Raw genomic sequence first — 14133 nt, forward strand, 5'->3', positions numbered from 1 at the left:
CTTCACAATCATTCAAAAGAGAGAGAGAGAGAGAGAGAGAGAGAGAAAGAGGGAGAGAGGGAGAGAGAGAGGGAGAGAGAGAGAGAGAGAGAGAGAGAGAGAGAGAGAGAGAGAGAGAGGGGGGGAGGGAGAGGGAGGGCGGGAGGGAGGGAGGGAGAGAGAGAGAGAGAGAGAGAGAGAGAGAGAGAGAGGGAGGGGGAGAGAGAGAGAGAGAGAGAGAGAGAGAGAGAGAGAAGAGAGAGACAGAGAGAAAGAGAAGAGAAGAGAAGAGAAAGAGAGAGAGTGAGAGAGAGAGAGAGAGAGAGAGAGAGAGAGAGAGAGAATAGAAATAATAGATTAAAAAGTAGTGAGGTGACGTCTGAGCACTCAAAGCTACATTCATGTTCTTCATTCTTTATATAACATATATTTCCTATGCATCTATTTTGGCTTCAAATTTAAACTATGTTGTTATAGAGTTGCAGGCAAAGAGAGGAAGCTTCACCCCCTCCACAAACAGCTTGTTAGTGAACATTAAATGATTTTATTAAATTATTATTTCTAGGTCAAGAATGAACTTTCACGCTCAAATTTGAAGCCAATGCAGGAAATAGAAATGTGATCATCAACTGTTCATGATCATCCAGTTGTAGAACATTAGTTATGATGACTCAGCAGACATAAACTGAACCAATATAAACTCTCAAAGTGGAAACACTGTTCATGTTTGGAGTTGAGTTGAACAGGTGTTTGATCAAAATACTTAACACCATGTGTGTGTGTGTGTGTGTGTGTGTGTGTGTGTGTGTGTGTGTGTGTGTGTGTGTGTGTGTGTGTGTGTGTGTGTGTGTGTGTGTGTGTGTCTCTACAGTAATGTGAGCTGAGGAAGAGCAGCTGACATGAAGAAGATGCTCTGACTGTTTTTCCATGAAATGTTTGTTTTGTCTCCTGTTAGATATCAATGAGTGTCTGGATGAGTCGGTGTGTGTGGATGGAGAGTGTATGAACACAGATGGCTCGTACGTTTGTTTCTGTACACACCCCATGCTGCTGGATCCCAACACTAACCGCTGTGTGTTCCTTCCTGAGGCCCCTGGTAAGAAAAGCTTGTTTCCTTCATTCATTTGTCTGTAACAGACACTTTAATGAGAGGCCAGCAGGAATTTCTTCCCCACATTATTTGTACTGTCAGTTTTTGTTTAGTCATTTCCAATTTGACATTTTTTTATGAAATATTGCAGAGTACATACTTGGTTACAAACCATTTGTAGCATTCTTCCTAAATGTAGACTAACAGACTGTATCTAAAACTATGTATTTAAATCATTATATGGAGCAGAGCTACACTCATCTACTATAACTGACTATAACTTCCTGTCTGTAAACATATTATTCTGTTAACACATTATTAGAGCCCGACTCACACAGAACAGGAAAACATATATTAAACATGAATTAAAAAAATAATAATAATCTATAAAATGCAACAACATCATTTTATACAACACATTTGATTGTTAAACTGTAAAATATCATTCCTCCATTACACGTTTGTGTTTGATAAGCACATTTGATGGATCATTACAAAAAAATGCGTGTTGATGTATATATTCTGTACATATAACGTTATTGGCCGATATATCAATAGTGGAATTTGTTTTGCTCCATAATCTTGGTATCGGTATCTTCAGAAGAAAGAACTGAGAGCTGGAGCACTGTATGTTTACTGTTTCAATTCTTTTGACCTTTTGATTAAAAAAATAAATAAATAAATGATGCTGCAAACCAGATATAATATAATAACATCGGATAATCCTTTATTAGTCCCACAGTGGAGAAATGTACAGTATTAAACAGCAAAGTGGACAATAGTGGTAATGAAAAAGAAATCTAATGAATACATACTATAGAATTAATACAAAAATGTCATACTATATTAATATTGTATAACATTTCTTAAATCAAGCTTCAATGTACATATTGTGTTGTTCAGTTATAGTTCCATACATCAATGTAAAGTCAAAAGCTGGTTTAAATATTAGTTGACTGATTTAATGTGATTATTAGAATACAGAGAATACAGTCAAATGTTACTTTCTGATGTGTTTTATAAAAATAGCTTCAGCCTCCACCTTTCCTGTTTCATAGGAAGTCATTGCCTCCTTGATTGTTCATTCTTATGCTTTTTATGTTTTGGGGTCATCATTTACAGACTAAAGTATTTAATTCAGGAGTATTGAGGAAAAAAAGTTAATTAAGCTGCAATCTTAAAAGCCTGGTTCAGGGGATGAGCATAGCTCAGTGGTTAGAGCACCCCCCCCATGTGTAGAGGCTACAGTCCTCACTGCAGGCGACCCCGGTTTGAATCCTGCACCGAGCGGTCCTATCCTGCATGTCATTCCCCCCTCTCTCTGCCTCCTGTCTCTTGTCTATCTCTACTAACCTGTACATTAAAGGCAAAAAAGCCCAAAAAAATATACTTAAAAAAAAAGCCTGGTTCAATAGATGCTCCTGGCTTTGGTATGAGTTTGGGTTTGTTATGTATATGTTATCAATGAATTGCACGAAACGTGTCTGTGTCTGTGTGTGTGTGTGTGTGTGTGTGTGTGTGTGCGCAGAGCAACACGAGGCGGAGATGGTAGACTACCAGGGTATCTGCTGGCAGACGGTGACAGAATCTCTGACCTGCACTCAGCCTCTGGGTGAAGACAGGAAGACCACATACACAGAGTGCTGCTGTCTGTATGGGGAGGGGTGGGGCATGGACTGTGCACTGTGTCCACCCAGAAACACAGGTACACACTATACACACACAAACACACGCCCCCTGTGTATCAGTAAACACAAACAGCTGACACTTGAGTAGAATCAATGACTGATCAGCTGTCATTATTAAAGACATTTCTCATTCAGTGATGAATGTGTCTTCTGTCTCTCAGAGGATTACGCCTCCATGTGTAACCTACCAATGGGAGCTGGTGGACGGCGTGCATACGGTCAGGACGCCCTCGTTGCCGGCCCCATCCATGAATACGAAGTGAGCCCAGACTACTCACCATCACCTGAGCAGCAGGGTGTCCTTCCTTACTACGAGAATGAGGAGCGTGAGTATTTCTATATTTCCTTTATAGATCTGTCACTAGAATTTTTATTGGACGATATATATCGCCTCAGAAATAATCACGATATTATTGTCATTTGAATATTATTTTATAGCACTGATATAATAGCATAATAATGATTGTACACAGTGAGGAATGGAGGACTCTACTAGCTTAGTCAATGTGACATGAATAGCCTCTTAGCTGCTTTTAGCTGCCGAAGGATGGCAATATAGAGGTCAAAGGTCATGTCCATGTATCATATGATAAGTCCATATAAAGACATGATGATGTCACTTACTTTATTGTGACACTTACATTTATATCTATTTCATATTAAATCATAACGCTGCTGAAACAGGAATATTTAATTGAAGACAAAGAAAACAGTGAATAATGTAAAGTCTTTGTCAAGCTTGGGATCAGGCCTTCAAAGTATTGCAGCCCAGGTCAAGAATAGTGTGTGTGTGTGTGTGTGTGTGTGTGCGTGTGTGTGTGTGTATTTAACCGAGTCAGCGCTCTCAGGTGTTCATCAGCAGATAGCCAACTTAACAATGTAGAATAGAACAGAGAGAAAGGTAGAAACAATTGTTGGAAGTGTGTGTGACTGGCTGATATCACTGCTGAATGGAGTGTACAGTGTTCAGTGGTTTAGGAGCTGAATGAATAACACTATGAATACAATACAATCCAGTGTAAGTCTGACATATTTGGTTACTATTGTTGCCATTTGGACCCACTTTCTTTGTGTTGGATGCAGACTTGGTGAAGCAGGATGACATAAGACCTGCTTGTTGCAATTTTCCAAGTTAAAGTTAAAACATAATATGCCCACTGGAAGTAATTTTGACCAAATTGTGGATTATTTCTTACATGTTTAAAAAAAAAAAAAAAAAAAAAAAAGCGAGCTCAGCATTCGGCGCAGCTGTTTTGGCCTGTGAAGCATTTTTCCACTTGTAGGTTGTTTGTGAAGTATTTAACATGCAGGAGAACAAACCTGATGGAAAACTTCAACTCCTACACAAGTATCAATGTATGAACATGTTTATTGTGCTTTACTGGCCTCTGTGGCTCCTCACATCAGCTGATCTAGCAGAGATGCTTTGTTACTCTCCTTCACTTTAATTTTCTGAACTATATTATATAGTAGTTATGTTCTCTGAACTACAGTCACCAGCCACTTCTTCATGTACATCTGTGCAATCTGATTCACTCCAATCCAACACATCAGTTTTATACAGTTTCAGTTTTGTTAACCTTGTCAAAAAGGTGATAATTCTACTTGATGTTGTTTTTTGAGGTGATACTAAGTGATAGTGGTGGTGTACTGGGATGAATTATTTTGATTGGTGTTGCCAATATTTTGCCCTCATGTATGTTAATGGGGTGGACAAAATATTAGGAACACCATTCAATATAATGCACCCTAATACACCACCATCACTCAATAAACACAAAGTAGAATTATCACCTTCTTGTCAACAAAAACTGAAACTGTATAAACTTGATATGTGGAATTTAAAACAGAGCTGTTGGATTGGATTGAATTAGAGTGCACAGGTGTCCCTAATAGAGAGACCAGTGAGTGTATGTTATATAGGTAAGGTATTCGCTGAGCTATATTTTATAGTCATGAACTTAGTAATATATAAGTTAGAGGAGAGCTAGTGCAGCTACAGTAACAGTAGCATCACGTGTTTTACTGAGTCTGCCTCACTCTTTCTCCTCAAGGCTGCTGAATGAGAAATGTCTCAGTGGTGACTTACAGTGGAGCACCAAACAAATCAAGCAGCTCTTTTCACTGTTGTTAAGTTCCAGACGTGGATATGTGGTCAGTCAGTCAGTTAGCCTAAAACACAGTAAGGGACACACACATTTCTCCAGCATGTTCATTCAAATGTTATAGCTGATTGTACTGAATGCTGCACTAGGGTCAAATACAGACATGTCCAAACTATTCCATAAGGGTTATGTGTCTGCAGGTTTTTGTTCCAACCAATCAAGAGCACCCCATTCAACCAATCAACTGTCTGCAGACTGAGATCAGTTGATTAAATGAGTCAAGCCTGGTGTGCTCCTGATTGGTTGGAATGAAAACGTGCAGCCTCATGAACCTTTATGGAACGGTTTGGACACCACTGGTCTAATAGAAGGAGGACAGCCACGTTGTGTGAATCCACAATCATTCTCAGGCCATTTACAACTTTCAGTGGGGCTGTCTCTGTGCCTGATTGGAGATTTTCTAAAATTCTGTTGTTGCTTAGATGGACGAGAAGTTGATTAAAAACAGTGTTCTCTAAATGTTTACCAAGGCAAGATAGATTAGAAATGGGTGTGTAATTGTTTAGCTGAGTAATCTAGATTGTTACTGCAGGGCTGTTTCTATTACACTCTATTAGTTTTAGCTCAGAGTACCAAATAAACTGTGTATTATAGTGGACATCTACACATTTCTAAGTGCTACAAACTCTACTGCAGAGCTTTTCATTATTGGCTATTACACCATAAATATGCAGGTTGTGTACTCTGTAATGACTGACAGACATTTCACAGCGCTTTGCTGCCACCTTGTGACAATAGAACTAACAACATGTTATGTAAAGCATCTATTCCATCAGTGTAGCTAAAATTTGAATGCATGTTTTTGGGGCATGCTGGGATTTCTATATGGTAAAAGCATTAGTCATTGAGGATCACATTAGAAAGTTGTAACTAAAGCCAGTGCTATGATCACTTCTACTTTTTCCAGGACTGGAGCCAGATTTTACATGAACCCTGTTTTTTTTTTCCTGATCCCCCTCCCTACATGTTGTTAGACATTTTCCACTGGCCTTCCACTCTTTCCACCGTCTGCCATCAACAAAACCTCTAACTGTGCCACACGCAGCTTACAAAGGTGGACTGAACTCTACTTGTCTGAAGTTACACCTTTATCTGAGATGTCCTACAGTTCAGCATCACAACTTCTACACTTTAACATACTTATAGTGTTGTTTTTGGCGGCCTATTTTACTTTTAGTTTTAGTCTAGTCTTTGTGTCAAGCGGTCGTTTTAGTTTTTATTAGTTTTAGTCATGTTCATACTCCTTTTAGTCTAGTCAAGTTTTAGTCGACGAAAAGTCTGAGCATTTTAGTTTTAGTCAGAATTGTCCCTGACTATTTTAGTCTAGTTTTAGTCAGAATTGTCCCTGACTATTTTAGTCTAGTTTTAGTCAGAATTGTCCCTGACTATTTTAGTCTAGTTTTAGTCAGAATTGTCCCTGACTATTTTAGTCTAGTTTTAGTCAGAATTGTCCCTGACTATTTTAGTCTATTTTAGTCAAAGAAAACTGTATTAATCTCTTTTCAGTAATGTTATTCTATCTAACCCCGTCAATATAGTATAAGTACCTAGTGGTAGAGAGATGGAACTGTAACCTCCTGGAGGTGTTATTTTAAGACTTGTTGTCACAAACAACAACAAAAACAATAGTCCAGAGAGGTATTCCATAAAAGTGGTCAAGTGACAAACTTGGGTTAGTTAACCTAGAGGGAGAGGTAAATCTGATAATAGAAGACCCCAGTGGCTTCAATATATTAGCTAAACAAAGCCAAAGGGTTCATCTATTAGTGAATTTACCCCTTCTCACGAGCTTACTTAGCCAGGTGCCAAACACACCTCATACTGCGCCCCCGGAACACCTGGACACAACCATATATGGTGCATATTAATTAGCCATGTGCCCTCTGTGGAGCGGTTACAAAGTGACAACAAAGACGCGGGGGGAGGGCGGGGGGAAGAAGCGAGATACACGGCGATATTGGGCAATAAATCAGTCAGAAAAAATATCTTGCATTTTAATAACACATAAAACAAAAAAAACAAAATATTTTCGTTCGTCAACAAAATGGGATTACACATTTTATTATTGTTATCGTCACGTGACCAGCATTTTCGTTTCGTCTCGTCTCGTTTTGGTCACGTGATAAAGGTTCGTTGACGAAGATATTTCGTCATAATTTTCGTTGACGAAAGCAACACTACATACTTAGCATTTTATTTTCTTAGTTTTTTGTGGGTTTTTTATTGTATGTTTTTATGCTTCCAATTCTTACTGTTAAATCATCTGATATTTTATTTGTATGTAAAGCACATATAAATAAATCTGGCTTACCTTGTCTTTAGCCTCAGACCAAAACCATACAGGTTAGTGACAGTTCTGTGAATTGAAAAGGATACACCATTTGTAACCTCTAAAACACGTTTAATTTACTCACTCATTTTTACCAAATGCAAACCAATTTGATCTCAAGTGGGAAGTGAAATGTAAAACCACTGCACAATAACCTATAAAGAATAATATGTAATATAACTTTACTATAATAAACTATGTATTTACAAAACAGATGAACAGGTTGGGCGTCTTAAGAGAAATAAGTGCAATTTCAACAATATTATGTCTCAGACTTTGACAGATTAATTTGCACCATGTTCATTATATGAATGGTTTAAATATGACATGCTCATGGTGGGAAAACCGCTGAAGCAGCATTTTACACAAAGCCAGCTCCTCAAAGTATAACTTCATACTTTGCAAAGTTATCCAGCGACCCGTCCTGGTCCACAGGCCATATGTTTGATAACCCTGCTCTAACAGGCAGGAGTGGAAAATGACCTGAAAATTATTTTTATTTACTTTGATGTAACTAGTTATCTCATTTGCACCTAAGTAAACATTACAACACAAAAAATATTTTGTTAATTTTGGATTTTATGAGTTGTATCTCCACCAGGATACGTTTCTCATATTAAGGTAAAAGAAAAAAGAGAGGAATCAAACCAGCATAATGCTGCACGCATCTGATTCACAGCCACCGCTCCTTTTCTTCATTCATTCTCTAACTTGCTCGACCGCAGTTAACACAACAGCATCCTGTAGCCGCTTACTGACGGAGCTACTCTGTCCTCCATTCAGTGTCCTGACCTTTTATACAGAACAGGGAGGAGGAATAAAGTAGTAGTACGGTATTCCTGCTGTGAACAGACTCTCTGAGAGCAACGTAATGAGAAGTGACAGCAAACTATAGCAGAGGCTAACGTTAGCTGCTCCTCTCCTCTGTCTCAGCGGGGCGGAGCTGAACCCTCCGTGCAGCAGAGACAGTGGACAATTGTCACAACTTCACTCAGTAATTTAATAATAGAATCCGCACAAGTCTATTAATGGGAAACACTGGTATCTCCTGGTGCCTGTTTAAGGGTTAAACACTAATGTCTCAGATTTGTGACGTGCTAATCAATAATAACTCACCTTGTTGTCCTGTTGTGCTGTAGATCCATACAAGGCCTTTGAGGGTCTGCGAGCAGAGGAGTGTGGGATACTGAATGGCTGTGAGAATGGTCGCTGTGTGCGGGTTCAGGAGGGTTACACCTGCGACTGCTTTGATGGATACACCCTGGACCTGTCCCGCATGGCCTGCATTGGTAAGACAGAGTGGTCACACATACACTCAAAGCACAAGTAACACAAACAAAATCAGAACTTTGTTAATATTAAATCTCTCCTTTTCACCCTCAGATGTGAACGAGTGTTTGGAACTCAACAATCGCATGTCGCTGTGTAAAAATGCAAAGTGCATCAACACAGTGGGCTCCTACCAGTGTGTGTGTCTGCCGGGCTTCACTGCCTCCGACAAACCAAACTACTGTGTGGAGGCAGCGACGCACCAAACATCAACACACACACAGTGAGCATGGACGGACACTAGGGGGCGACAAGAGACACTAAAGAAAAAAAAACAACACACGCACAAGCTTGTATTACTATACTTGTGAGGACGTTCACTGGCTAAATCCATTCATTGGCCAAACCCTCAACACCTTCTCCCCCTGGGTTGGTTACAGCATCCAACATCACTCCCAAATTCCAAAAAACACTTCACAGCTGAACATCTGCAGTGACCAGGAAGTACATTTGGAATTCGGGTCAGTGTGGTCAAATGAGGGAGTGTACCTTTAAATGTCCAAAAATCTGGAAAGCCTTCAATCTGATTTTAATCTTTGCCCCAAATCTAAGTGAAACTTCCAAAAACCTAAAACATTTGCCTTGAAAGTAATCTAATCCTGATTCTAATCTTAATCCCTAAACATTGATCCAGCTCTACCCTCCATCAGTGTGACTCACTTCCTGCATTCCCCTTCTCTGCTACATCCCTATGGATTGTTCTTAAAGTACTTCTGTTGTATTATATTTGATATATTGTTCTCTTTAGTGTTTGTCCAATGTGGATAGTTTACAATAAACTATTTCTTTTAAAAAAAGAAGTATAAATTACTCCCAATGTTAAGGCCTATTTAGTAAAGAACAAGTCAAATCTTAATTACACAATATACTGTAACGTGTTTGTTTAGCTTGTTAAAGGAATAGTTCAACATTGTTCTCATTTTTTCCAAGACTGAGAAAAAAAGATCTACATCACTGTGTTTTAAAGGCTACTCCACAGTTGTACTATACCCTCTGTGGATGACTCGGGTGAAGTCATCAGCATTATGATGACATCATCAAGGTTATCTCAACTTGGACTCAAACTTGTAAACAGAAAGCACGAGCCATAAAATGAAGGTGTGGCGTATGAAAGACATGGAGGGATGTAGGCAGGCAGGGAGTATCTGTTAATGGTGCTATTCATTTGCATTATGGGAAATGTAGGATACAGTGTCTTTAAAAGGACACCGGTCAGGACAACGCCATCCTCTGCTGCTGCTGCTTCAACCACTTAAAAATAATCTCTCTCTTTCAAATCTCCTAACTTATGCAAATATAACAATAAATCACTGGAATATCCCTTTAATTTCATTGCAGGACAACCACCGGGTGCATCAATTATAGCATGTAACTCCTCTTAGCTCTATATTTAATGCATAGACAAGACCGCTAACCATCTTCTCATCCAAGTCTTAATTAGAAAGTGAATAAGCCAATGTTTCCAGAATGTTGAACTATACCTTTTATCTTGACAGACCATAAGTATTTGTTAGTTCAGTTCTGTGTCACTGCCACTGCCTCCTCTTCCTCCTCTTCCACTGATGAAGTGTTAAAGCATGATTTGCTAAACCTCATGAAGAAAGGCTTCCTACTATGTCAGTGAAATTGAAAGCTGATTAGACCTTTTTCACATTCAGACCTGACTGACATGAATATAACTAATAATATCATGACTTGCTGGAACAGAGACATCATTAATGTTAATAGTTCTAGCTGTGCTTTACCTGCTATGACAAATCAAAATGTCTCCTGTGAAAAAGGTCTATGACTGACATTCTGTTGGCTTTTGAAGGAGGACATGATAGACCAGACTGAGCTGTGTCCCAAATCCATACTACATGCTAATATTGTGCAAATTTAAAGAGTCAGTATATTAAATATAGAGGAGGAATAAATGGTGTGTGGTGGTAAAAGAGCTTGAAAAAACTAAACTAAAAAAAAGCTACATTTTACCTTTTCTTTTTAAAGTTAGAAATTTTTTTTGGTTGATGTTTCTGTATACACTAACTGCTATGATGGTATACAGTGACGGTGTATGCAGTATGGATTCAGGAAGAGTAGCGGTGCTTGAGCTAACTGCTAATATCAGTTTGCTAACATGCTACTAGCAGATAATTAGCATGCTAGCAGTATATGTAGTATGGATTCAGGAAGAGCCTACAGCCATGCTAGCAGCTCTATGAAGCTGAACTTCAACATACTGTAGCAGTGCTTGAGCTAACTGCTATTATCAGCATGCTAGCGGGCTAACATTTGCTAATGAGTGCTAAACACAATATAAAGCTGAGTCAGCAGGTATTTAGGTCATAACCAAAGTATTAGACACATCTTAACTTTGACCTGATGATGGTGCTAGAGTATCAGAGGATCGAGTGATGGGAGCATTACTGTATGTACCAAATTTCCATCCGATTGCTGAGCTATTTCCTAAGTAGTGGCCTGACCGACCAACATTACCCCAGCACTAGTGTAGCTGAAACATTTGGGAACCACTAATTTATGGAATCTTGATGAAATTTACTGCCTCTATCTTTACTTCACTGCCAATCACGTCCCTACACATATAATGTACTCTCTTGTTTTTTTATACTTAACTCAACATTATGTTTAATCACGGTATACTGTAGCCTATGCATTGAAGATAACTGTTACATGAAGGGGCTGGTAAATGCTGAGTTTAGACCTTATCTTGCTACTAAATATTAAATTACAACCTCAAAGATGTGTTGGTCAACCAGTCTGTCTTCAAATAAAGCTTTCTAACCTTTTGGATCCCTGAAAGGACATTTTATCCTTAAAAGTATAGAAATACAACACACACACACACACACACACACTCTTACTTAATCCAAGCCCATATATTCTGCACTGTATAAGATACACACTAAATGAAACAAACAGTAATTTACTTGAGATGAAGATTCAACTTAATCTACTATGTGGTGCCTATGTGGGGAATAGAAACAGAATTGTATAAAATGTATGTTTTGTCTGTTGCTTTTTTAAAAAAAAGTTGTTTTCTTATTGTTTTTAAAAAGGAGTTTATGTGCATTTTTTCTTTTTTTCAGAGGCCATTTTATTCATGTAACGTATTGACAAACCCTATGGACTTGTGCTGGGTGATCCAGTTGTATTTTCTACCCGGTCAAACTGATTGTGGATATTTAATTCTGTGAAGAGGCCAGCTGTCTGCTCCCTCTCTTCCTCCATCGCCATCCCTCTGTCTGTCAACAAAAGCTTGTTTCTACATTACAGCGCCACCAAATAATGCAGTACGCGCATTTTTGATGTACTAAAAAAACCTAACTATGAGTTTTATGTTTCATACAAAGAGCTAAAAGACTTTTTTTTTGTTACCTGGTATTCCTTCCCTTTCTTCCTCCCCGTGTCTTATGTGTCGAGACTGATATGAACATTTGTTTTTATTTTTTCATACTTCTCTTATCTTGCGTTTCACTGCAAAGTCTTGCCAGGTTGCAAAGCTGCTATGGGACAGCGATGGGAGAGAAGAAACTTGTGTACATTTAAACAAAAAGAGTGGAGGAAACAGCTGTTGTATTTGTAATTTGTACATGAATTAAATAGCTTTTTTCTATGAATTCATATTACAATGTACATTAAACCCCTTGGTAATAAACCACAAATTGTGATATTTACATTGGCTGGCCTGTCACTTTTTACTGTTGAATGTTGAATTGCAAAATGTCTCACTTGATTTCCAGACTGCTGTCATTGAATTTTTCATTCAGAAAAAGATATTAAAAAACAAAAAATGTATGGTTATTTGATTTTCATTTTAAAACTCAAAAATTAAAATTGAAATTCAAGATATTCTTCTTTATCAGGGTCAAGAAGGGATAAACAAAACTTTAAAAACCGGGTGATTTCCATTTCCTATTTCTAAAAACAAAAGATAAAATCATTGGAAGACAGAAACAAAAGAGCAACTGTTTTTTCATATGGAGCAACCGGAAGTTGCCTTTTTCAAAGTAAGAGCGCATATGAGGACAGTGCTGTGTTTCTGGCAAGAGCGCCAAAATATATGACTTCTACGTGTGGTTTCCCCATAGACTGTATGGGTTTCCCTAGCCCAGGCTAAAATGTCTTTGGAACCTTACTCTGACGTGATTTTTGACATGGTGAAACAAGGCTTGTCATCTGCAGAAATCTCTGCATGCATATCACACCAAGGTGAGGGTGGAAGAGGTTTATCTGCAAGAAATGTGGGGAGATTTGCGCTGAAAATGGCTTAGGTTTGATGTGACATTTGGAGTTAGGTGTCAAAAGCCATAAACGAGGTATGGATAGAGCAACTTCAACTGGCATTTTTTATGCCCACTTATCACGATTAGGCATGGGCCAGCATGAGATTCTGACGGTATGATAACCTTAGGTAAAAATATCACGATTTCACGGTTTTATGATTACAGCTATAAAATGTGATATTTTGAAATGTCTGTATTTAAAAACAAAAAAAAGATTTTTTTATTTTTAAACATACGCTATATAGAACATGATGGAACATTAGTAAATATGTATTTAAAATAAAAAATAATAAAAAAATAACTGAATTCTTTCTTTAAAAAAAAAGTGCAGTCCTTTAACTGAAGCTAAACCTGCAACTCAAGTCACGACATAAATGAATTCTTTTTTGTGAAAAACCCAACACAAAATGCAAATAAATGCAATCACTTAACCTGTGGCTCAAGATCACAACATAAATAACTGAAAAAAGTAAAAACATCTCTAAGATAAATAAATAAATGCAGGCAGGAGCTTAAAACTGAATCTCAACAGTTTTTGGAGACTTGCTCACTATTGGATGTATTTCCTCCTCGCGCTGCTACTGTCCGTCACCTTCTTCCTACAAGCCGTGGCCGTCTGTCTTTTTACGGTACCCGAAGTATAAATACAGCTGACTTGGTCCTTTAAGACGAGGGGGGGGGGCTCGCCTCCTTCAGCCATCATGCTTGTAACAGCAGGAGGTGCGCGGGAGGAGGACTACTTTATGCTGCAGCTGCACACGACCTGAGCGACCTCCACTTTCTGTCTGACGAGACGTCACATTTTTTAAAAACCCGCTCATACCGCAGGAACGGTATGACAGAAAATTTTAGTGGTTTTGAAACCGTGACTTTTTCAAACCAGTAACCGGCCCATGCCTAATCATGATTATAAATAATATTAAGTAACAAAACATGTATTTGTATTGGTTAACACAAAACTCACAACACAGACAAATCCCATAATACAAACACCTACATGCACACTTTGCATTGTCTGATTTCATGATTAACATATTAACTGGTTTGACTTTGGAATGTGGAAGTCATGTTCGTTATTTTCTAGACGGGACCTACATACAGAAGAAAGATGATGAAGGGATATCTCGCCATGAAAGGAGTGCATGCTGCAGAGACACGAATTGGATCAGTGCTCAAGACTTTGCATCAGTCTTACCATGAAGACATGAAGGCATTTTGTATGACTGTTTTAGCAACACACTATGTATGCCCATTTATATTATATTTT

General features: G+C 38.4%; 1 protein-coding gene across 1 annotated transcript in view; it reads left to right on the forward strand.

Moving 5' to 3' along the window:
- ltbp1 (latent transforming growth factor beta binding protein 1) overlaps nucleotides 1–9281 on the forward strand; it is a 137781-nt gene extending 128500 nt beyond the window's left edge. Inside the window, exons 25-29 of the mRNA XM_053333628.1 lie at nucleotides 935–1075; nucleotides 2598–2774; nucleotides 2919–3083; nucleotides 8391–8540; nucleotides 8635–9281. Coding sequence (XP_053189603.1) covers nucleotides 935–1075; nucleotides 2598–2774; nucleotides 2919–3083; nucleotides 8391–8540; nucleotides 8635–8807 — 806 coding nt within the window. The 3' untranslated portion in view covers nucleotides 8808–9281. The remainder of the gene's footprint in view (nucleotides 1–934; nucleotides 1076–2597; nucleotides 2775–2918; nucleotides 3084–8390; nucleotides 8541–8634) is intronic.
- The last annotated feature ends 4852 nt before the right edge of the window (nucleotides 9282–14133 follow it).

Source organism: Scomber japonicus, chromosome 14, assembly GCF_027409825.1.
Source record: "Scomber japonicus isolate fScoJap1 chromosome 14, fScoJap1.pri, whole genome shotgun sequence".
In the NCBI taxonomy this organism is placed as follows: Eukaryota; Metazoa; Chordata; class Actinopteri; order Scombriformes; family Scombridae; genus Scomber; species Scomber japonicus.